The sequence below is a fragment of the Pan troglodytes genome, chromosome 10, assembly GCF_028858775.2.
Source record: "Pan troglodytes isolate AG18354 chromosome 10, NHGRI_mPanTro3-v2.0_pri, whole genome shotgun sequence".
NCBI classification, from domain to species: Eukaryota; Metazoa; Chordata; class Mammalia; order Primates; family Hominidae; genus Pan; species Pan troglodytes.
Window position 1 is genome coordinate 102,565,716 of NC_072408.2, and position 23,300 is coordinate 102,589,015.

Consider the following 23,300-nt stretch of genomic DNA (forward strand, 5'->3'; position numbering starts at 1 on the left):
CTATTTGATGCTCGTGAAAAATGTGCAAGTAAAACTAGGTCTTCATTGAAAAAAAAAAAAACAGAAAAAGGAAACTTTAGTAATAGGTTAAACATAGCTCTTGTTTGGTATACAAACATGAACTAGATAAGGAGCAGGAAAATGGGATTATGTATTTAAGGTTTAGTTGAAGAAAAGCAGTGTCTAGTTATCTAATTAAAAAATGAGTAATTTACCTTAACAGCAAAACTACAACTTCTAATGACCCAAGAGGTGAATAGAATTTTGGATATTCTATGATTTCCATAAACTTCCCTGTTATGCTAAGAATACTCTTCTCTGCCAATGTCAAAAGTTTTCACACTCGTATTTAATTGAGTTTATTTGCTACTAATATTAACGCACTTGCCAGTCATTTTTAGCACATTTATCTTACAGGAAGGGACTCATACACACATTGAACCAGTCAGTCAAGGAATTACTGGAACAGCATGCTCGTTAAGAGCTGTTTACTTTGGTGATAATATCATATATTAAAGCCAAATAGGCATGGAAGAGAAAATATTATTTCCTCATATTTGAGGCAAGAGACATAAGAATTTAGGTCAGGGGGAGGTGAAATGGGGAAATTATTATCTTTTAGATTCATAACTGGAAGATACACGGGACTTGCCTAGAAAAGCTGCTTTTTCATTGTCCTTCCTTTTGGGGCAGAACGCTTTCAGTAGTCAGCAATCATGTGGTTGAGTTTGAAACTGACCAGCCAGGAGGTTGTGGGAAGCTGTTCATTGACAGCATCAAGCATATGGGATGGATGCTTACCAAGATTGTTGTAGAATATTTAAACATGGAAGATTGGCTTAAACAACTTTTAGGTTGCTTCTAGTCTTAAGGTTCTATGATTTCAAGGCCTGTTTCTCTGTATTGTAAATACTATTTGGTTGCAGGAACTACCCAAAATCCTTTTTGAGCCCCCAGATTAGGCTTAAATGACATATAGCTGGATCCTGTTGCCACTTCACCAATGCAGAACATTCCTGGAATCATCTGAAAATCAAACGAGGAAGAGCTAAGAGAGTATTTCCTCTTTCCTGCAGCAACTACCCAATGTGACACAAATGGAAAAGTAAATAAATATTAATAGTCTCTGAAGACAGACTTTCATTCATCTATATTGACTATACTTAAATGAAAATAAATACGATCCTTTTTTATTTCTCTCCTTCAGCTTTCTTCTCTCTCTACTGCATGTTTCCCATTGCTTGTGACTACAGTACTCTTGGACTAAATGTTATTCTAGTTCCTCCTCCCAAATAAAGATGTACTTTATCTCCAGTGATGTTTACCACAGACGTTGACCATAATGGAATTACAAAAGCAGAAAATCCACCTGGTTAATGCTTTGAAGGACTTACATTAACTAAATTATTCTAGGAATGTCTGATAAAATTTGCTTCCCAATTGCTTTCCACGAAAGAAAGGAACAACTATTGTTTGAGTCTCTTGTTGATCATGTCCTACTAAAAATTATAATGAAAGTTAATGAAAAAAAGATTTGTTTTAGAGCAAAGTACACAGAAATCTTTGAATTTCATCAGTTGAGTAACTTCCTTGTGCTACTGTGTCATTATTACTTATATACATGATTTTATTTCAATTTGTTACCATGCAAATTTTAATTCCAATTGAAAATGAATCTTCTCTTAGACCATCATGGGAACTTTAAAAAAATGTTTGTGAAAAGAGGATACAAACAGTGCTTATTCTATGTACCATAGAAAAATGCCCCCTTAACGACAGCTGCAGCAATTCATGGACCTCTATAGCTATGACACATAATTTAGAGAGTGAAACAATGCTATACAGCAATTGAAGACCAAATGTGAAGGCAAAAACTGATTAATTTCTAAAGAGATAGTATGCCCCTTTTAGAGAAAAGGATTAAACTTCTAAAATAATGAACTTGTTATTCATGAAAAGAAATAAATTCTAATAATGGGCTAGCCTGTTAGAACCTGCTGCTCTTATTCAGGACAAAAACATGCACAACAAATGCTACAACACAACCTTTGAATAGAAAGCATTGTGATAAAAACATGTTTTTTCATTAACGAATAAAATATGCCCTTTCCCATTAAAGGTTTGCATGTTTTAATTTAACAGAAGAAGTAGAAGTTCTATGGTGAATATCAAGCATAATAATTGAGTTTGGTGAAAAGGAGGCCTGAAACCTACTGTCAGAATGGGGCAAAATAGGTTGAAGGCTGAGTGTTTCAAACCCTTGCCCAATAATATAAGTAGTAAAAATGCAAGTAGAAATGAAAAGCTTTACTGCTTATTCTTTGTCTATACTTGAACACTAGAGGAAACCCACTCATCAAAAAGCATGGAAAATAAAATAAAGATAGGCATAGGGTAAAAACAATTATAATCAAAGAATAAAAATTAACCAGTACTTAAGGCTTCATTTCCCCCAGCTAAGCTGTAACCTGAAATTCTTTCTGTAGAAATTCATTCCTTTAGCTCTAGAATGATGTTTTAGGTTCAAGACCTCCTTACAAAAATGCACTTACCCTCAGGAGGGGCAAATCTTTATATTATTAGCAAAAACATGTCAGCAGAGATTATAATCATATTTTCAATCCTAGAACTGGGACTTCCCGGAGGAGGGAAAGGGAATGTCTTAAGGGGAGAGAGGAGCCAAAAACAAACTGTGCCTACTTCACTAATTTGCCAAGACCTTGCTCTGATGGACAGACCTGAAAAAACCATGAATGGAGCCAATGCAAATTCCCTAAGAAAACGGCATTTAGTGTACAGCATGGGAATCATACATTATCCGCCTCTCTCTACTAGATTGTAAGACCTTGCAGGGAACAAACAGTGGCTTAAATGTCTTTGAATCCCTGGTAACTGACATACAATGGGTTTCCAATAAATGTGTATTTTTTTTTTCATTCAGGGAATATATATATTATGAAGCCTTGAGAACTCAAGTTACCGAGCTTAGTCTCATTTTTAAAACTGCCAAGAAGGCAGGGTGATAATTATGCATTTGAAGTGGGAATGAGATAATTTCACTTGTCACATTTAGCTTTGTCCAGATTGCTTCCTATAAGGGGTATACAGGTTTATACCTGGGCAAGGCATGTTGATAAATATGTCCTCATGCGTAGTGGTCATCTCCTGGAGATCTATTGTAAGCTCAAGGAATGTGGGTCAGTTATGGACCTGATGATAAATAACAACAACAATAGTAATAGTAACTAACACTGAGTAGCTCTTACTATATACCCAGGCACCGTTCTAGGCATTGTATAAATATTAACTCAATTCCTTCACACGAAAACCCCATACAGTAGGTATAACTATTATTGCCCAGTTTCACAAAGGAGAAAACAAAGGCCCAAAGAGTTTAAGTAATCGGCCCAAGGCCACAAAGCCAATAAGTGGTAAAGCTACCTGAACTCCAGCAGTCTCACTCTAGCATCCTCATCTTAACCCCTAAACTATGCCATTGTAAGACCCTCGGCAGAAGGATTTTGAGGGGTCCACTTTGGCCAAGTCTCTTCGGGATGACACTTTTATAAATAAAATTGGTGTGTCCTCCCAAAACTTGTCCTTTAAGTAAGAGCTGTCCAGGACAGAGTCTGGTTTGGACTCATGGTGAGCCACTTCATGAGTGTTCTGTGCTTGAATGGATTATCGGTTCTATTCCTCTGGAAGAAGCCAAGCAGTTTTGAAGACAGGTGAATACAGGGAGACTGGCCCCAATTTCCCACATCTGGCATAAAGTTCAGGCAAGTAAGGGTAGAGAATACTTTTTGATCTTCACTGGTTCTATGTAAAACCTTTCTATCTGCGCACTGGAGATTCTGATGCCTTCTAGGGGAATTTCCAGGCCACTGCAAGCCTCAACAAGTCCTTACTAGGAACTCCTTTGAATACATTTACAAACAGAGATGACAGCAGGAATGTAAATAAACTCTAATTAAAGATTTGCTCTTTGTGGATAGCACCTCCTTTATGTTATTTACCATCCCTATTAGATGCGATCTGGTAAGAATGGTAATAGGTAGTGTGATGACTTCTAGTCAGTTTAAATCTAGTTATGAAGAATAAGAAGTACACTGTGCATAACCGAATGATTTAGGTAAATTTTTAAATTGAGGTTGCTGGCTTATTTCCATTTTTTCATGTACAAAATTTTATATGCCCCAAAGCTTTGAATTATTTATCTAAGTCCAAGTTCATCTGTGCCATGGCATATGCTACTTACCACAAGAAATCAGGAGTTGAAGAGTATTCAGAAGTGCAAGTGTGCATGTGCATGCACACGCGCGCGCACACACACACTCACACACAAATTTCCAAATGCGACCCCATCTGTGTACATTGGCCACATCTGTATACATCTATATATATATAATATATATATATACACACATCTATATATATATAATATATATATATACACACATCTATATATATATAATATATATATATACACACATCTATATATATATAATATATATATATACACACATCTATATATATATTATATATATATATACACATCTATATATATATATAGATGTGTGTGTATATATATATATATATATATATATACACATACATACATACGGTGGGCACTGATTCCGAGACTGCTTAAAGTTGTGATTCAGTAGATCTCTCTTTTTTTTTTTTGGTAGTATTACAGCTAGAACTAAGACCTAAAGTCAAGTTTTGTGGTTTATCTTTCTCTATATAGCATGGCCACTTTTGTAAAAATTAGATGATTAGCCAAAAATGAAATAAAGCAAAAACAAACCCCCAAACCCACCCATCTGCAGGAAGGAAGGCAGAAACTGCTCAAGGGCAGAGAAAAGCGCAGCTTGGCCTTTTCAAATAAATCACAAAACACGTTTGAGTTTAAAAATAGTGTTGATAACATAACCTCACTTAGGCTGGGCGTGGTGGCTCACACCTGTAATCTCAGCACTTTGGGAGGCCATGGAGGGTGGATGGCTTCCACTCATAAATTGGAGACCAGCCTCAGCAACATGGCAATACCTCATCTCTACAAAAAATACAAAAATTACCCGGGTGTGCTGGTGAACACCTATAGTCCCAGCTACTCGGGAGGCTGAGGTTGAGGATCCCTTGAGCCTGGGAGGCAGAGGTTGTAATGAGCCGAGACTGTGCCACTGCAATCCAGCCTGGGCCAGAGCCAGACCTTGTCTCGAAAAACAAAACAAAAACCTCACTTAAAAAGCCAAGTGAAAGAAGGTTTTAAAATATTTCCATTATTTTAGGCCAGGTGCTGTGGCTCATGCCTGTAATCCCAGCACTTTGGGAGGCCAAGGCGGGCAGATCACTTGAGGTCAGGATTTCGAGACCGGCCTGGCCAGCATAGTGAAACTCTGTCTCTACGAAAAATAATAAAATCAGCTGGGCATGGTGGTGTGTGCTGTAATTCCAGTTACTTGGGAGGCTGAGGCAGGAGAATCGCTTGAACCTGGAAGGCAGAGGTTGCAGTGAGGCAAGATCGTGCCACTGCACTCCAGCCTGGGTGACAGAGTGAGACTCTGTCTCAAAAAAAAAAAAAAAAAAAAAAATCCATTGTTTTAAAACTATCTAATTGGCTCAAGAGTATTTTTTGCAAGTGAGCAGTACAGTTTAAATTTGGGCTGAGTAATTTTAGGTAGGAGTCTGTCTTACTCTTCAGAATAATGACTTCCTAGAACAAAACAAATCTCTCTTTTGTGAGGCCAGCGATAGAGACTATGCTTATAACTGTGGACTTTAGGTTCAAATATAGCATCTTTTGGGAAACCTTACTACCAAAATTACCTTTCCTGCTGTCGGGGAAAAATAGTGAAAGACTCTGAAATCCACTCCCTGTGCCCCCCACCAAGAGATTACCAAGTGTGTTACCGCAGCACACCCTCGCTAGGTTTTCTTGGCCTTTTATCATCATTCAGCTATTTTACAACTCTGTAAGTTGTAGGAAATGATTAATAATGCAAATAATTTCTGTCCATAGAAATGGAAATCAGTTGTGTCTGGTAGAATGCAACTGATTATTGCCCTTCATATTGACTTGTTTTGCATCTATTTGTAAATACATTTCAGCATTATTTTTTTTTGAGACACAGTCTTACTCTGTTGCCCAAGCTGGAGTACAGTGGCACTATCTTGGTTCACTGCAACCTCTGCCTCCCGGGTTCAAGTGATTCTCCTGCCTCAGCCTCCTGAGTAACTGGGATTACAGGTGCCACCACACCCAGCTAATTTTTGTATTTTTAATAGAGATGGGGTTTCGCCATGCTGGCCAGGCTGGTCTCAAACTCCTTACCTCAGGTGATCCGCACACCTCAGCCTCTCAAAGTGCTGGGATTACAGGCATGAGCCACTGTGCCTGGCCTATTTCAGCATTCTTTATTTGCCTATATATGTGTGATTCTTTGAATTTTCCTTTGAACTGTTTGTAATGTCTTACTGGCCTGTCATTCATTAATGAGTTAAATACATCTTTGACTCATGTTCGTTTTATATATATATGAGAGTCATGACCTTTCTTTTTACAAAGTTATTTTTTAACACTACCATTTCTTACCCTTCACATGTTACCTAAAGTTTTCTTTCTTTTTTAAATCAAGAATACTTGAGGATTTACTTCTAAAAATGGAATTTTAACATGTTTTGTATAGTGGGGTTGGAATGCCTCATATTTTCACAAGATTAATTCTACTAGCTTCCTCTTTTCAGTATCATCACGCACTTTATCTTCCCTCTGGGGACTGTAATAAATATTTCTGCCATAAAAATGCAAATAGCATTAGACTAAGAATTGTAATGCCCAGGAGGCTTAAGAAGATTACATTTAGATAAGATCATACTGTTACCAATTATGAGATTTTTTTCCATCATTACTCCACTCTATAGAACTGTTTCTTATTCTTTGTTTCCAATAGGTTTTAAAAATTATTTCTGACTACTGGCCTTTTAAAAATGATTTCTGTCCAACAGGGATATTTACTTGACTAGATCCTACAAGTGAACTGAGCTGGTGTATGGGCTTAACTTGGCTGCAGATTTGCATGTATGCAATGGCAATAAAGTAAGGCACTCTGATTTTAAGACATTTATTTCAATATATCTAAGACTTCATTGCATTAGAATATCAAATTGGCTCCTTTTCTCCTTTATAACAGCTATAGTTTGTTCAGCTGCAAATATAGAGCAAAAGATGATCAACAAGTATTACAACAAAAATACTAGATTTTTGCTGTAATTCCTGTCTATAGACAGACTTTTCTATAATACTATATGGGAAACTATCTCAATACACAGCCAAGTAATTTGAAATTTCTTTCAAGCCAAATTGCTACTAGGTCACTATGCTCAGTTACTAAGACAGTAGCTACATAGTCATTCTACCTACTCCATCTTTGTTCTTCATTTGATCAAAGTCTTTCCTTTGCACTTGTCTTTTTATACTTAAACTTTCCCAAGGTCAGAAAGCAAATCAATGACAGAATAGGGAACAGAACTCCCAAGAGATTCCTAAAATATTAGAAGTTCCATCTTAGAACAGTGATGTCATCAGGAGGATTTTTTTTTTTTTTTTTTTTTTTTGCTTCCCACAAACACCTAAAATAACTTCTTATAATAGAATCTCTTGGAGGGAAAAGGGGATTACATCGATTTCAGTTTCTTAGTACCTATTTAATTTTAATAATTTTAGAAAGAGGCAGCAAAAATAGAATTAACAATATATAACTTCTAGTAAGCCATTTAAACTCTTAATACAACTATTAGGCAAGAACCTGGGAAACTGCGTGAAAGCAAAAAACGAGTAGAACTCATTTTGTAAGCAACTTATCTGTCAAGTAGTGTTTGAGAATGAAGGAAGGTGTTGTAGGGTTTTATTCACTGTCTTCTAGGATTTAGAAGAGTTGTTATAATTAGTTGGGGGCCAGGTAAACTCTATTAGAAATGCTGTAAGGATTATTAAGTACTTTTCACCCAGTAAGATTCATTTGCTCAATGTGTTTGCATAGTTTCTGGTTGTTTTAAAGGAAAAAAATTTCTTGTCACAGGCTACTATGCATTCTCTTACAAAGATTTTTTTTTAAAGATCCAGTCTAGTTCACGTTTCCTGCTGTTTCCCTTCTTTCTTGACAGCACTGTCTGATTGTCACTCAGTATTCTATACAGGGCACAGGGTACTACAAAAGTTGACATGTTTAAGATAAATGAGCCCCTGATTGTAGTACAAGAAGTCAGTTACTAGGGCATGTTGTCTTCCATTGTTTTTTGTTGTTAATTCATTCAGATGCTTCTTTTCATATCGGGAAATTGTTTGTTTCTAGGTGAATCTTGTAAAACACAGTCTTCATTATTGAGTATGCACATATGAAAAATGAAGGTGGAATACTGGTTTATTAAAAAGTTACGCTTGTTTAGAAACTCTATCAGAATACAGAGCCATTCAGAAATCTGTGACTATCTGTATATGGCCAGAAACAACAGCCACAGCTATTGAAAGAATTGGTTTTCTTCAATACTCATCCATCCAAAAGCTATTGCTTTTGAAATCAGTCAGTTTAATGACTGGTCTTGAAAAGAAATATATTTATTCTGTAAAATTCCTGTACAACCCACCATGTTTGTTTTTCTGTTTTTGTTTGGGTTTTTTTTTAAGCTATTGATTTTTTTCTAACTGAGATAACATTCATGTAACATAAAATTCACTATTTTTAACCATTCTAGTGTACATTTCAGTGGTTCCAGTATATTCAAAATGTTGTACAATCATTACCACCATCTAATTCCACAGCATTTTCACCACTCCAGAAAGAAATCTCATGCTCACTAGGCAGTCACTTCTCATTCCCCCTTAATTGCTGGTACCTGCCAATCACCAACCTATTTTATTTTTATGGATTTGTCTATTCTGGGGATTTCACATAAAAGGAATAATACAATATGTGGGCTTTTGTGTCTGGGTTTCACTTAGCACAGCATTTTCAAGGTTTATCCAAATTATAACGTGTATCAGTATTTCATTCTTTTTTATGGCTGGATAATAGTCCATTGTATAGACATACCACAGTTTATCCATTCATCAAGTGATGGACATTTGAGTTGTCTCCACTTTTTGGCTACTATGAATAATGCTTCTATGAACATTCATGTACAAGATTTTGTGTAGACATGTTTTCAATTCACTTGCGTATATACTGAGGGGTAGAATTACTGGGTCATATGGCAACTCCATATTAAAATTTTTGACAGGGTTGGGCACGGTGGTTCATGCCTGTAATCCCAGCACTTTGGGAGGCCAAGATGAGTGGATCACCTGAGGTCAGGAGTTCGAGACCAGCCTTCAACATGGTGAAACCCCGTCTCTACTAAAAATACAAAAATTAGCCGGGCATGGTGGTAGGTGCCTATAATCCCAGCTACTCAGAAGGCTGAGGCAGGAGAATGGCATGAACCTGGGAGGCGGGGCTTGCAGTGAGCCGAGATTGCGCCACTGCACTCCAGCCTGGGAGACAGAGCAAGACTCTGTCTCAAAAAAAAAAATTTTGGGGGGGAAAATGCCAGACTGTTTTCCACAGCAGCAGTAGCATTTTACATTTCTACCAGCAATGTATGAAGGTTCCAACTTTTCCATATCATCCCCAAGACTTGTTATTGTTTGTCTTTCTGATCATAGCCATGGATGCAAAGTGGTATCACAATATCGTTTTGATTTGCATCTCCCTAATGACTAATGATGTTGAACGTCTTTTTATGTGCTTATTGGCCATTTGCATACCTTCTTTGGGTGGCTCAAGACCAGTCATTCAAATCTTTTACTGATTATTAAACTGGGTTATTTGTTGTTTTGTTGTTGAGTTGTAAGAGTTCTTTATACATTCTGGATACCAGAACTTTTTCAAATATATGATTTGAAAGTATTCACTCCCATTCTGTGCATTGTCTTTTCAGTTTCTTGATAGCATCCTTTGATGCACAAAAGTTTTTCATTTTGATGATGTCCAATTTATTTGTTTTATTTGTTGCTTGTGCTTTTGGTGTCAAATCTAAGAAACCATTGCTTAATCCAAAGTCATGAAGATCTACACCTATGTTTCTTTATAAGAGTTTTAAAATTTTAGCTCTATATTTAGGTTTTTGATCCATTTTGGTTAATTTTTGTTAATTTTGGCCACAAATGTATGAGTTTATTTCTGAACTCTCTCTCCCATTGATTTATATGCCTATCCTTTGGCCAATACCACACTGTTTTAATTACTATAGATTTGAGGTAAGCTTTGAAATTGGAGAGTGTGAGTTCTCCAACTTTGCTGTTCTTCGAGGTTGTTTTGGCTATTTGAGGTCCTTTGCTTTCCCACCTGAATTTTAGGTTCAGCTGGTCCATTTCTGCAAAAAGGGCAGCTAGAATTTTGATAGATATCACAGTGAATCTATAGGTCAGTTTGGAGAGTATTGTCATTTTAATAATATTAAGCCTTCTAATTAATGCATGAAGTCAAAATGTCTTTCCCTTTACTTAGGTATTCTTTAATTTTTTTTAACAATGTTTCAGGGTTTTCAGTGTATATGCCCTGCATTTGGTTAAGTTTATTTCTATTTTATTCTTTTTTGATGCTATTGTAAATGAGATTTTCTTAATTTCATTTTTGGATTGTTCATTGCCAGTGTATAAAAATATAATTGATTTTTGAAATGTTGATCTTGTATCTTACAACTTGTTTATCAGCTGTAATAGTTTTTTGGTGAATTCTTAAGAGTTTTCTATAATCTAAGATTATATCATCTGTGAATAAATATAGGCTTACTTCTTCCTTTCTAATCTGAATGCTCTTTACTTATTTTTCTAGCCTAATTGCCCTGGCTAGAACTTCCAGCACCATATTGAATAGAAGGGGTGAGAGCAGACATCCTTGTCTGATTCCTGATCATGGGAGGAAGTATTTGGTTTTTCACCATTAAGTATGTTGTTAACAGGGGACTTTTCATGGATGACCTTTATTACATTGAGAAGTTCCTTTCTAACCTTTATTACATTGAGGAAGCTCCTTTTTATTCCTGGTGTGTTAAGTTGAATTGAATTAAGTTATAAATTTGAACTAAAAGACAAATAGGCTACAGGATTTTTTGCCTCTGTTCAGCCTATGGAAATACTATGATCCTGTGTTCTCTTTAATTTTAACGGCTACTAGGTTCTTATCTGGGAAACAATAAAATCACTGCCTTTCAGAAATTCTGAGAGCTCACTGAGCCAGCTAAGTTACATGCCTGATAGTGTTGCCCTGATATGGTTTGGATCTGTGTCCCCATCCAAATCTCATGTCAAACTGTAATCCCCAATGTTGGAGGTGGGGCCTGGTGGGAGGCGATTGGATCATGGGGGCTGTTTCTCAGGAATGGTTTAGTAGCATTTCCCTTGGCACTGCCCTCAGGATAGTGAGTTCTCAAGTGATCTGGTTGTTTAAAAGTGTGTGGAACCTCCCCTACCCTTGCTGCTGCTCCTGCCATGTCAGGGGTCTTGCTCCCGCTTTGTCTTCCGCCATGATTGGAAGCTTCCTGAGGCCTCCCCAGAAGCAGATGCTGCCATGCTTCCTGTACAGCCTGCAGAACCATGAGCCAATTAAACCTCTTTTCTTATAAATTACCCAGTCTCAGGTATTTCTTTACAGCAGTGCAAGAACGGACTAATACATGCCCTTAGAGATGCAAAATTAAAAGGCAAGACACTTGATTCATGTTTACTTGTATGAATTGCATAATGTTTATATTATATATAAAATATTTAATAGTATAACAAATATAATAATTTTTTCCATTATAATATGTGCGCTATCTTAAAGCTAAAATATATTTTGTCTTGGTTTTTGAAACCATAATTTTCTCTATTTTTGTTCTACCTAAAGACTAGGAAAAGAGCTAAAAAGATGCCAAATTAGAATCCCATATTACAAAAAAATCTTTTATGAGTTAACAAATATTATAGCCCTTTTATATCCCTATATGTGTACTAATTTACTATTTTATTCCATTAAAATATTTACATTGCTAAGATGTAATGCAATCGTAGTCCCAATTATATTATTAAGGTTTTGAATGTCAACATCAACAGATCTTGTTTTCCTTACTATTTGAAATGGCTGTGGGTTTTTTTCCATCTTCTGGAATTATTATAAAGAGAGTGTGTGTGTGTGTGTGTGTGTGTGTATGTGTGTGTGTATATTTTAACCTTACGTGTCTTGTCACTAAAAATTTCCCTTGCAAGGGAGAATAAGGACTTAAATCACAGTTTATCTTCTACTGAATATAACTGTTTCAGGACAAATTGAAGTATGCTTCCAGCTATTACAAAATTGGCAAGACACAAATGAAATACCGTGGAGACACGATTTGTGCACCAGAAGTCAGATATCTATCAGTAACCTCAGCTTTTCTCTTTCCATATAGCTTCCTTCTCCCCATGAACCCATTATATTAGCAGTGAAATTGGAAGGCCAGGTCTTCCAGACACAGAGATCTGACTCCAGGTTCCCAGCTATTCACAGATGGACCCAAAAATGTTATACTGAAAAGGAAGTATTCATGAGAAAATTTGCAAAGTGAGATATGCCTTGAATATTTGGGGAGTACTTTATAGTAAGAAAAAAGTCAAATATGAGTTGTTCCTTCCCAAATTTATAGAACAAGTATTTCAAACCTGTTAGATTCATTTTTGCACTTTTACAATGCCCCAATTTTGACCCAAATATATATGTTTTCTGGAAAAACATTCACTTTCTGGAAGGCATGTTCATGAAAAGTTAAATGAACAAATATTATATTTTGGAGACTCAACCTTACTTTCCCATTGGCTTCTATTTCACTTTTAGAGATGTCAGCTCTGATACCAACATTTTACCTCTCAGGTATTTTTATCCTTTCACCTCTCTGTGAAATAAAGGCCTATAAATAAATATCTAATTGTTCTGGGGGAACTCTTGAAAGGAACCCCACAGGAAATCCTTCCATGGGTGCCAAGATTATTTTAGAATGCCTCTGGTCCCAAAGTCTTCTTGTTTCCTAATCATCAGAAACAGTAATCCTGGGCAATTTTTTCCATTAAAAGAAAGTATATCTTACTGTGTAGAGAGAAAACACAGTCAAAACACTAACAATTTCCAGCCATGAACGTGAATTTGGCTTGCCCTTCTATTAGGAAATATGAGGCAGTAAATAAAGTAAAATCAACATTCTGTACACCTTCTATAGCACCTGTGGTTACTCAGTGCTAAGGGACTACCAGCAGAACTATGCCATGCTAACGCAGGAGCACTGAAATAAGGATTGAGGATAGGCTCACACTAATTGTATCAAATTGGCAAGCTTTACATTTTGTTAATATTAGGAATATGTTGTACTCCTTTGGTGACAGGATTACCTATTCCTCCAGATCCTAATGTGACAAATTAAATGATAGAGGTTGCTGGTGCTTTTCATCAGCAGCAAAAATGATTTAGGGCTAGAGAGGGAAGTAAAGGATGGTAGATCCAGAAATTCCTCTTCCTAATAAAACCATAGATATCCATACCCCTCCAAAGATAGTCACTTCTAAATTATTTACTTTGTAGAATATCCAAAGTTTTTGCTTTTATTCTTTCTCTTTTTCTTCCCTTTGGAGCCATTTCACTAGTCGTTAATGGAAGAGAATCGTTGCTAATTTCTGGTTACATTGAAATGTAGAGGACTTGGATAGTTTACCTATCCCTGTAAGAGCAGTCATACCTTCTAGGGTTATAGTAAAGATGGAGTGAAATAATGCAGAGGAAAGGACTTTATAAAATATAAAACAGCTAGGCCAGGCATGGTGGCTCACGCCTGTAATCCCAACACTTTGGGAGGGCGAGGTGGGCAGATCACCTGAGGTCAGGAGTTCGAGACCAGCCTGGCCAACATGGTGAAACCCCATCTCTACTAAAAATAAAAATTAGCCGGGTGTGGTAGTGGGCACCTGTAATCCCAGCTACTCGGGAGGCTGAGGCAGGAAAATCGCTTGAATCTGGGAGGCAGAGGTTGCAGTGAGCCGAGATTGCGCCACTGTGCAAAAGAGTGAGACTCTGTCTCAAAAAATAATAATAAATAAATAAATCAGCTAACCTTTGGGGGTGAGAATTGTCTTTACTCTCTCACTTCCCTCCTTAGTTTAGATTCTGTGGTTATCATGATGATCAATCCCTTGAACCCAGCCTCATCGCCCCTGCCCTCTCCAATCCTTTTTCCCCTCCCTCTCTTTTCTCTGTTCTTGGCACGATGTCAACCCTGGTTAGATCCAAGTCTTTCACAGCGCAACACCAACAAAAAGAGAATGGGCTTTAGTGTCTGACAGGTGAATGTAATTGTGGCTCTACCCTTCGTTCGTTTTGGGGAAGTCAACATTTTCAAGTCTCGGTTTCGCATCTGTGAAAGAAAATAATGATGATACTCCATGTAGTTGTTTTGGAGATTAAATTCAATAATACTTGTAGCATGACAGCACAAGACCTGGCACATAGTAGGCACTCAGTAAGGGGTAACCGTTGTCATCAGTATTTATAATCCATGATAGTTTTTTTCTGTGCTAAAACCGAAAACTAATTTACAGATGTACATTTCCAAACATACATGCATGTTTTACCATATAAAGTATTTTAAAATCCTGATTTTATAGTCTAATTTAGTAACTTTATTGTTTTTTAAATCTCCTGTTCGTTTCCTTAACACCTTAAAGATTGAAGAGCTTTCTTTTCTCTCCCTTTTTCTTTCTCTTTCTCTTTCTTTCTTTCTCTTTCTCTTTCTCTCCTTTCTTTCTCTCTTTCTCTCTTAAAATCCTGATTTTATAGTCAAATTTAATAACTTTATCGTTTTTAAAATCTCCTGTTCATTTCCTTACCACCTTAAAGATTGAAGAGCTTTCTTTTCTCTCTCTCTCTTTCTTCCTCTTTTTTTTTTTTTTTTTCAGACAGAGTTTAGCTCTTGTTACCTAGGCTGGAGTGCAATGGCGCAATCTCAGCTCACTGCAAACTCTGCCTCCTGCGTCCAAGCGATTCTTCGGCCCCAATCTCCGGAGTATCTGGGACTACAGGCGCGCGCCACCACACCCAGCTAATTTTTGTATTTTAGTAGAGACAGGGTTTTACCGTGTTGGCCGGGCAGATCACTCCTGACTTCAGGTGATCCGCCTGCCTTGGCCTCCGAAAGTGCTGGGATTACAAGCATGAGCCACCGTACCCGGCCTGAAGAGCTTTCTAATGATACTTTTGACTTATTCATAAAACATGAATAAAATCTAAAATAAATTTTAAAAAGAAGATGAAAACTGTAGCTTTAAATCTGTCCTTAATTTATAAAACATGACATATGATATATGAAAACATAAATACATGAAGGAATGTATCCGGATTCCTCGGGAAACACTTTCATAATGAGACTATATGAATGATTCTAAAACCTGCCTCATACAGCTAGGTAGCTAAGGAACATTTTCCTCAAACCCCATTATATGGTTCCACAGATCTCAGCATTTACCCTCAGACTTAGACGCATCAGTCAAAATATTGACCATCTTTTAAAATAAGCTCCAAATTACAGGAGAAAAATCTGCCTTAACAAGTGCAGCTCAGGGCATTTAAATATTTCTCACAGTATTCTAAGGCCTCCATGTTATCCAGTGGATGATAATTGAATAAAATAATGAAACATTCCATATTCCCTCTTATTACCATTCATCACCCAACAGCTGTAAAATCACCAGCTGCTAGGAAAAAGAGAACTAAATTAGTCCTCTACAGCTGCAAAGAGAAAAAAGCTTAAGATCTCTTCACACAATTTCTGGGATTCCAGCAGGCTGGAGTCAAAGCACAGTTTTCCTTGCCACAAAACCCTCAGCCTTGTAAACATGTCAAACAGCACATAAGCTGTGATTTATTTTTGTCATTACTGGCAGAGAAGTGTATGAAGGAGAAGAGTAGAGGTGGCTGAGATAATACAATAGAATCATGACAGCAATGTAAGTAGTGTCTACCATATCCTGGGCACAGAGCATCAGACTTTTAAATCCTTACCATAACTACAAAAGGTAGATATTATCCTCATTTTATTAGAGAACTGAGGCTCAGTGAGACCAAGTAACTTAGTAAATGCTGTGGTAAGTCAGATTTAGCTGTGTTTGGCTCCAATACCAGGGTCTTAATCATCACACTGTTCTGTCTTCCAGTAAAATAGACAGATGAAGGAAAACTGAACTGGTGAGACTAAGTGGAATGGATCTGGGGAGAAGGGGAAACATGGGGGGAAGGTGATGCTGTGTTAAAAGACACAGGAGGGGGCCGGGCATGGTGGCTCACACCTGTAATCCCAGCACTTTGGAAGGCCGAGGCAAGCAGATCACTTGAGGTCAGGAGTTGGAGACCAGCCTGGCCTACAGGGCGAAACCTTCTGTACTAAAAATACAAAAATTAGCCAGGCATGGTGGTGCGTGCCTGTCATCCTAGCTCCTTGGGAGGCTGAGGCATGAGAATTGCTTGAACCCAGGAGGGGGAGGTTGCAGTGAGCCAAGATCACGCCACTGCACTCCAGCCTGGGTGACAGAGCGAGACTCCATTTCAAAAAAAAAAAAAAAAAAGGAATGTATTAAGGTAAATGAGGCTCCTAGTTTGAATCTCTTTTCCTATTCTTTTCGATAGTTTAAGAAATAGGGTGCCATTTCCATTAACTTCCCTAATTTGCTATCATCAGCCATAAACAATTCTAGCCCATAAAATCAGGTTTCATTAATTACTCATTTTAGCAACAATATTAGCCACAGATGAACTGGCACAGTCTGTAAAGCAATGGTTTTCAAACTTTAGCAAGCATTAGAACACCTGGAGGGGTTGTTAAACAGATTCTTAGGCCTCATCTCTAGAATTTCTGATTCAGTAGGTCTGGGGTAAGGTTTGAGAATGTGTATTTCTCACGAGTTGCCAGGTGAGGCTGACGGTGCTGGTTCAGGGACCACATTCCACTGCTGCAAATAACAACTGTGCTAAAAATTTAGATTTGTGTGCACATACCTATGATAAGCTGACCTGCAAAAGAACAGCATTTCTTAAGAAGCTACCTTCCATTCTGCAGGCACAATCAGATTTCAGTTCTTCTACAGCCGTGTACATAAAATAAATGGCGTCCAGAGACACACAAATGTGGGACAACTAATCTATGCCTATGTTCCTAATAAGGCAAAAGGCTATACTTTCAATGTGCAATATGCTCAGTGAAGCAATCATAGGAATTAAAACATCACATTCAGGCTGGGTGTGGTGGCTCACACCTGTAATCCCAGCACTTTGGGAGGCTGAGGTGGGTGGATCACCTGAGGTCAGGAGTTCGAGACCAGCCTGACCAACATGGAGAAACTCCATCTCTACTAAAAATACAAAATTGGCCAGGCGTAGTGGCACATGTCTATAGTCCCAGCTACTCTGGAGGCTGAGGCAGGAGAATCACTTGAACCAGGGAGGCAGAGGTTGTGGTGAGCCGAGATCGTGCCATTGCACTCCAGCCTGGGCAACAAGAGCGAAACTCCATCTCAAAAAACAAAACAAAACAAAAACCACATTCAAAGGAGGCAACCATTTCCAAATTTAATACAAGCTCTTTTCTAATTCAGAAAAAAGTATAGATAAAAGTCAAATACACCCAAGCTTAGGGGTGGAAAAATCGAAAACCAGAATAATTCACATTTCCAACCGTGGCCGCTATTGGTCCAATTGCTTATGGGTTCTTTTTTCTTCTTTTTTCTTTTTTCTAAAGAGAATAGGGATAACAAGAATTGTCATGGAACTGGATCCCTGGAAGTCAACATAGTCTTGGCCACTTAGGCTGTTTTTTACCCCCTACCTGGCCTTATCCACAGTTTTGGCTTGGCTTAGCTCCATTCAAACACATGCTTAGTAATGGCACTAGGGGCTGCTACCACTGCTGCACAAATTGAAATCAGTATGAAAATGGAATAGAAAGATGTCAGCAAACTAATATTATTTTAAAAGGAAATTGCTTCCAATTTCAAAGCAGCAGGAGATTAGTAAGAAAATGAGGTTTCCGTTCCATAGGGTTTTCTAGGATGGAGATGTCTCATTCTAACATCCTTTTGGAATGGAAAAACACTTACTGTATAGTCTCCTTTACTTGGTTATCCTGAACCTCTTTACAGGCTGATAATTTTCTTACTGGCAGTATATTGTATAGAATAGTTGTATTTTAAGACTTCTTCAAAAGTGTCTGTTAGCTTTGAGTAATTATCCATTGTTGAATTTGGCAGAACAAAGAGAAACTTCTAGAATTTTTATCTTCAGCCTTAGAAAGTGTTGTTAACTCTGAAAGTTTATATTTAGAGGACTTACTTTAAAAAAAGAAAGTAATACTTTTAAATGCCTGCTCATGATTTTTTTTTAATTTTTATTTATTTATTTATTTATTTATTTTTGAGACAGAGTCTTGCTTTGTCACTCAGGTTAGAGTGCAGTGGCACGATCTCGGCTCACTGCAACCTCCGCCTCCCAGGTTCAAGTGATTGTTGTGCCTCAGCCTCTCGAGCAGCAGGGAATACAGGCGCCCACCACTATGCCCAGCTAATTTTTGCATTTTTAGTAGAGATGGGGTTTTGCTGTGTTGGCCAGGCTGGTCTGGAACTCCTGACCTCAGGTGATCCACCCGCCTTGGCCTCCCAAAGTGCTGGGATTACAGGTGTGAGCCACTGTGCCCGGCCACCTGAAGTTTTTATAAGGCCCTTGACAACTCTGGCACTTTGTTGTGGTTGATCAGAGCCATGCAGGTAGTCTCATAGGTCCTTCAGTCCACAAATATTGAGGGTCCACCCTGTGCCATGTTATGGGGGCCTCTGTCATTTTGCTCAGGACTCTACTCTGAGGTGGTCCTGTATGGCTTGGATTATAAGAGACAGTTGAGGAAACAAAAGATCTGCATGCTCTCCTTTCACGAATTCACTAAAATGTCATGGCAAAATATTTTGAGCACTCTACCTCACATAAACTTTCTAGTTCACAGTCTGGTAGGTTGACATGTCTCTAAATATTTGTTATTTTCTGATTGAATCCTACCTGAACCCAGTTAACTGAGATACACTAAATCATAGCACCCTTTATTTGAAACAATACTGTAGGATTTCAAAGATCCATCAGTGTCTAGAAACTAGCAGGTATCTGTTGAATGAATGCTGCATTTTCTTCAACTCTGGGAGCCTGGATTAACTTCTACAAGTAATAGCACTGTTTGTATTTTGGTTACTTTCTGGCTGCTGTCCTAGTCATTTTAGTTACCCTGATGCTGCCCCAGCGACTCAGCCCAGCCAGCACAAACTGTCCTGCTGGCTAACTGGATCATGGCTGCTGGTGGCCTATCGTATACTAGGGCTGAGAGAAAGAAGAAAGAATAGGGATGTCTACCCTTTAGGAAATGCAGTAGAATATTCCGCAGCCTTTTCCATTTTATTCATTTTGCTTTGGTTTGCTCAGAAGTATCAGAGCAAAATAGAAAATCAAATAATTGGAGCGCTCATCCTTATTTTCTCCTTGCCCAATCCCCATCCATAGTCTCTGGATGTGTCCCAACAAGGTGCTTACTGCTGAGCCACTCTCTATCTTTTCTGGAAGTCGGGGAGGTAAGGACAGATAAACAATGACACTAATTTTTCATCATCTCCCTATTCCTATGTTGCTATCATTCAAGCAAACACCTACTGAGCACCTACTTCTGGCCCAGGTAATACACTTGGTCCTGAGGATACAAAGATCATACAGTTCCTCAGAGAGTTCGCGGTCTCCTGGGGGATGCAGAGAAGTAAAAATTCAGAGGAAAGCCCAGGAGATGTGTGAACCTAGAGGAAAGAGAGTTTAACTCTGCCTTAGGTGAAGAGGGGGTCAGTCCTCTTCATGGAGGAGAATTTTTATTCATTCTGCTGGCTGGGCAGCAAAGATACCAGGCATAAAATCGAGGTTCTTATTTTTCCCACTTTAAAATCTACTCCACAATGGTCCCCATTTACTGTCAAAGCTGGCTTGTGTGTGATAATACCACTAATATGATCATGCCATCCTCTCACTCCTGCTCACTTTACACTTTATATCTGAAGGTCACAGTACTAAAAACTGGCATGGGTGTTTTCCAAGGAATCTGGTTATCAGGCTTGACTACAACTCTAAAACTGAAGATTAAAAGACAAGTTAATAGGCACTTTATAGGATGAGTATGGAGTCGGAGCTGTGATGGGCAGAGGAAAAAATCAGCAGCACTATGTTAAGCATATACCAACCAATGCCCAAAGCTGAAGGTAACTTATGATTTGTTTTTTTTAGGGGAGGACTTGTTTCACCTACCATGTGGAATGTTCCTGGGGCCTTGACAGGTCTGAAGCCATGAACAGGTATGCATTGATCAGCGTGGCCATTGCAGAAGCAGCTGCCCTTGACAATGAAATCATAGATTGCATAGTGTGTAAAATGTTGAGGCTCTTCGTTCAGGTCATTTCTCTGACAGGGACAAGACTGTCGTTTCAGCAGCTGCACGCGAAGGTTGGTGATCTTCAGCTGCTCCTGAACTTTGGCACTGTAAGGGTTCTCTGTATCGTATGGTGGTGACAAAGCTTTGAAAATAACCTGTAAGGAGAAAGAAAATACCATGCGTTTATAGGACTGTGCGCAAACCCTGAATTGTTTGCCTAATGTAGTCCCTGTTTGATTTATGCCTTATGTCATCTGTGAACGATAAGATAACAAGAAGTTTTTAGACCTTGAGCACACCTGGGACAGAGCTGCCCTGTTATTCTAAGGAGCAGATGTGCTGCCTGTTTGTACACAGAAGTATACATTGAGTGACCAGCAGAGACCTGACCCTTGAGATAAAGGCAGCCATACAAAGATCTTGCCAGGAAGAGCATTCTGGGCGAGGGAAGAGCAAGCTTAAAGGCTTTGAGGCAGAGTCAAGCTTGGCTTGCTCAAGGAAGAACAACGAAGTCAGTGTGACTGGAGACCAGTGAACAAAGAGAGAGTGGCTGGAGAGGCAGACAGAGAGCAGGTGTGAGATAGACACGAATGGAGCCCTGTGGAAGTCACAGTAGAGTTATGCTGACTGTAGCGGAAGCCACTGGGACACTGTAGGCAGCGAGGTGATATCTGATTTACCTTGCCTAAAAATATAACTCTCTCTTTTTGGATATAAAAGTATCACTTTAGAGATCAATTTCATACCAAAAGTATGAAAAGGAAAGAATCAACTGTGTCACATGTCCAAGGTCTACTGGTACAGACCTGTCCTCAGTGAAATATAACTTTAGGGGAGAGGGTAATAATTCAGCAGAAATTTGGCCTCTGCAGCTCATTGTCTAGCCAGTAGCCAGAGTGGTTCTCTATAAACAGAGATTGGATCGTGTCACTCCCTTGCTTAAACCACCCCCACCTGAAGACCTCCCATTTCCCTCAGAACAAGATACAAAGTCCTTATAATGGCTCTGCCTGGTTTTTGTTCTTAGTACTTATCACCATCTGACATTATATTTGTAGTGGTTTAGTGATTTACTATCTTCCCAGTCCAGACCAAAAACTTCATGTAGGCGGTCACGGATGTATCCTAGGACAGTGGCTGGCACATAGTAAGTACTCAATAAATTTTTGGTAAACAAATTAATTAATTTAACATTGTTCTTGGCATTTGTGTAATAGGTGAGAATTCCAAATAACTTCCTTATGTCGGGTCTAAATTCATTCGCATACTGAATTTCACGTTAAACACCAGTATTATGACAATAATAAGAAATAACGGATTAACCGGTATTTGTATTTCTAGCTATTTTTGAACTTTTAAAGCTTAAACAACATTGTATCTTAAACTCAAACCACATTCTGTCCCATTTATCCACATGCAAAGTGGTGGAAGGAAGCTTATCAGAAAATAAAATTTTCCAACAAACAATATGTCATATATTCAAAAGTCAGTACAGAAGTAACATCTTTTTAACAACAGCTAGAACATGATTTTCTGTTTCGAAGCATTTTTTAAAAATTGAATCCATTATGGGCTTTATATGGAACTTATTCTCAACGTGACCTCCAAACACTGGCATTTCTGTTAGACAGGAAGAACCCTTGCTCTAAATGATATCAGTAAAGTGCTACCTCCTATTTTATCAACCACAGTAATACAAGGACATGGAAAAGGACACACCAGTGCTAACCAAGTAAGAGCTCCACTGAAAAGTCTGTGGTGTCCTTCTCCTCGTTATCTGCCCACCCTTCCTTTTCCTGAGCCTCGGTGGCAACTGTTTGGTCTCTCTCTGTCTCTGCCACGTATTTACCCTTGACATTTACCCTAGTTCCCTCTCTCACCCCATTCCATCTCCCCCTCACCCTCAGAATTGTTCCGCACAGGCAAAGCCAGAGGAAGCTCTGTCAAGGTCTGTAGGAACTTTGAAGCTCTTCTGCTTCCTGAGCCCAGACAGTGGGAGCTGAATGGCGGCTCTGTGCTTGGTGTGCATGACACCACAGTTGGCACGCGGATATCAGTAGGGAAGGGACATCATGACCCCTGAGGCTGTGTGCTGGAAAGGAGACAGCAGAGTGCCACAGACACAAAAGTGAACGGGAATTTAAACCATGAAATCTTTTTTCCAGAAAGGAGACGCCTTAATCTGATACCCTGGGAATGGATCTACCCTGCGTCAGGAAACAAAGAGTGCGCCAATACAGATGCTTCCAACTTCTGGCAGGTCGCCCTTTGGGTCCCACCCAGTTTTTCTTCAAACTTCCCCAGAAGAAGCCTGTATGGCATGAGTGAAATGAAGTAAGAAAACACGTAGAAGCCCTCAGGATAGTATCAGCCTCTTCTGTGTTTTGTTCCCATAAGGAAGGGAATGTATCTATAGGCCCATCACTGATCCTCTGTCTGCAACTGCCTCTTAATACACACTCCCAACAAGATATATTAATATTTAGAAAGTCAGGGATCGCGCTTTTTGACCAGGTTCAAGCATACTTCAGTATTTCTGGCTCGTTAGTGCTATTGGCCAGGACTTCATGATCTCATTTTTTAATTAAGAAATTTTATTATGTTTTGGTGGTTAATATTATGCTCATTACAGAAAAATCGGTCATGCAAAATATTAAAGATAATAAGTACCTACAACGTGATCTACCTCCAAAGATAACCAGGGATGCCAACTTGATAATATCTTTCTACCTAAACTTCTGTATGTATGCATACATATAAAATAC

At 38.5% G+C, this 23,300-nt stretch overlaps 1 protein-coding gene and 1 long non-coding RNA gene across 3 annotated transcripts in view; one reads left to right on the top strand and one right to left on the bottom strand.

Annotated features, from left to right (window-relative positions):
- Window positions 1-20,461, top strand: part of LOC100612995 (uncharacterized) — a 103,529-nt gene extending 83,068 nt beyond the window's left edge. Inside the window, exon 5 of the long non-coding RNA XR_010148390.1 lies at window positions 20,391-20,461. This is a non-coding gene — a long non-coding RNA (uncharacterized LOC100612995). The remainder of the gene's footprint in view (window positions 1-20,390) is intronic.
- NTN4 (netrin 4) overlaps window positions 1-23,300 on the bottom strand; it is a 133,665-nt gene that overhangs the window by 60,123 nt on the left and 50,242 nt on the right. For both annotated transcript variants that reach the window (XM_016924014.4, XM_016924015.4), the window contains exon 3: window positions 20,412-20,690. In XM_016924014.4, coding sequence (XP_016779503.3) covers window positions 20,412-20,690 — 279 coding nt within the window. The remainder of the gene's footprint in view (window positions 1-20,411; window positions 20,691-23,300) is intronic.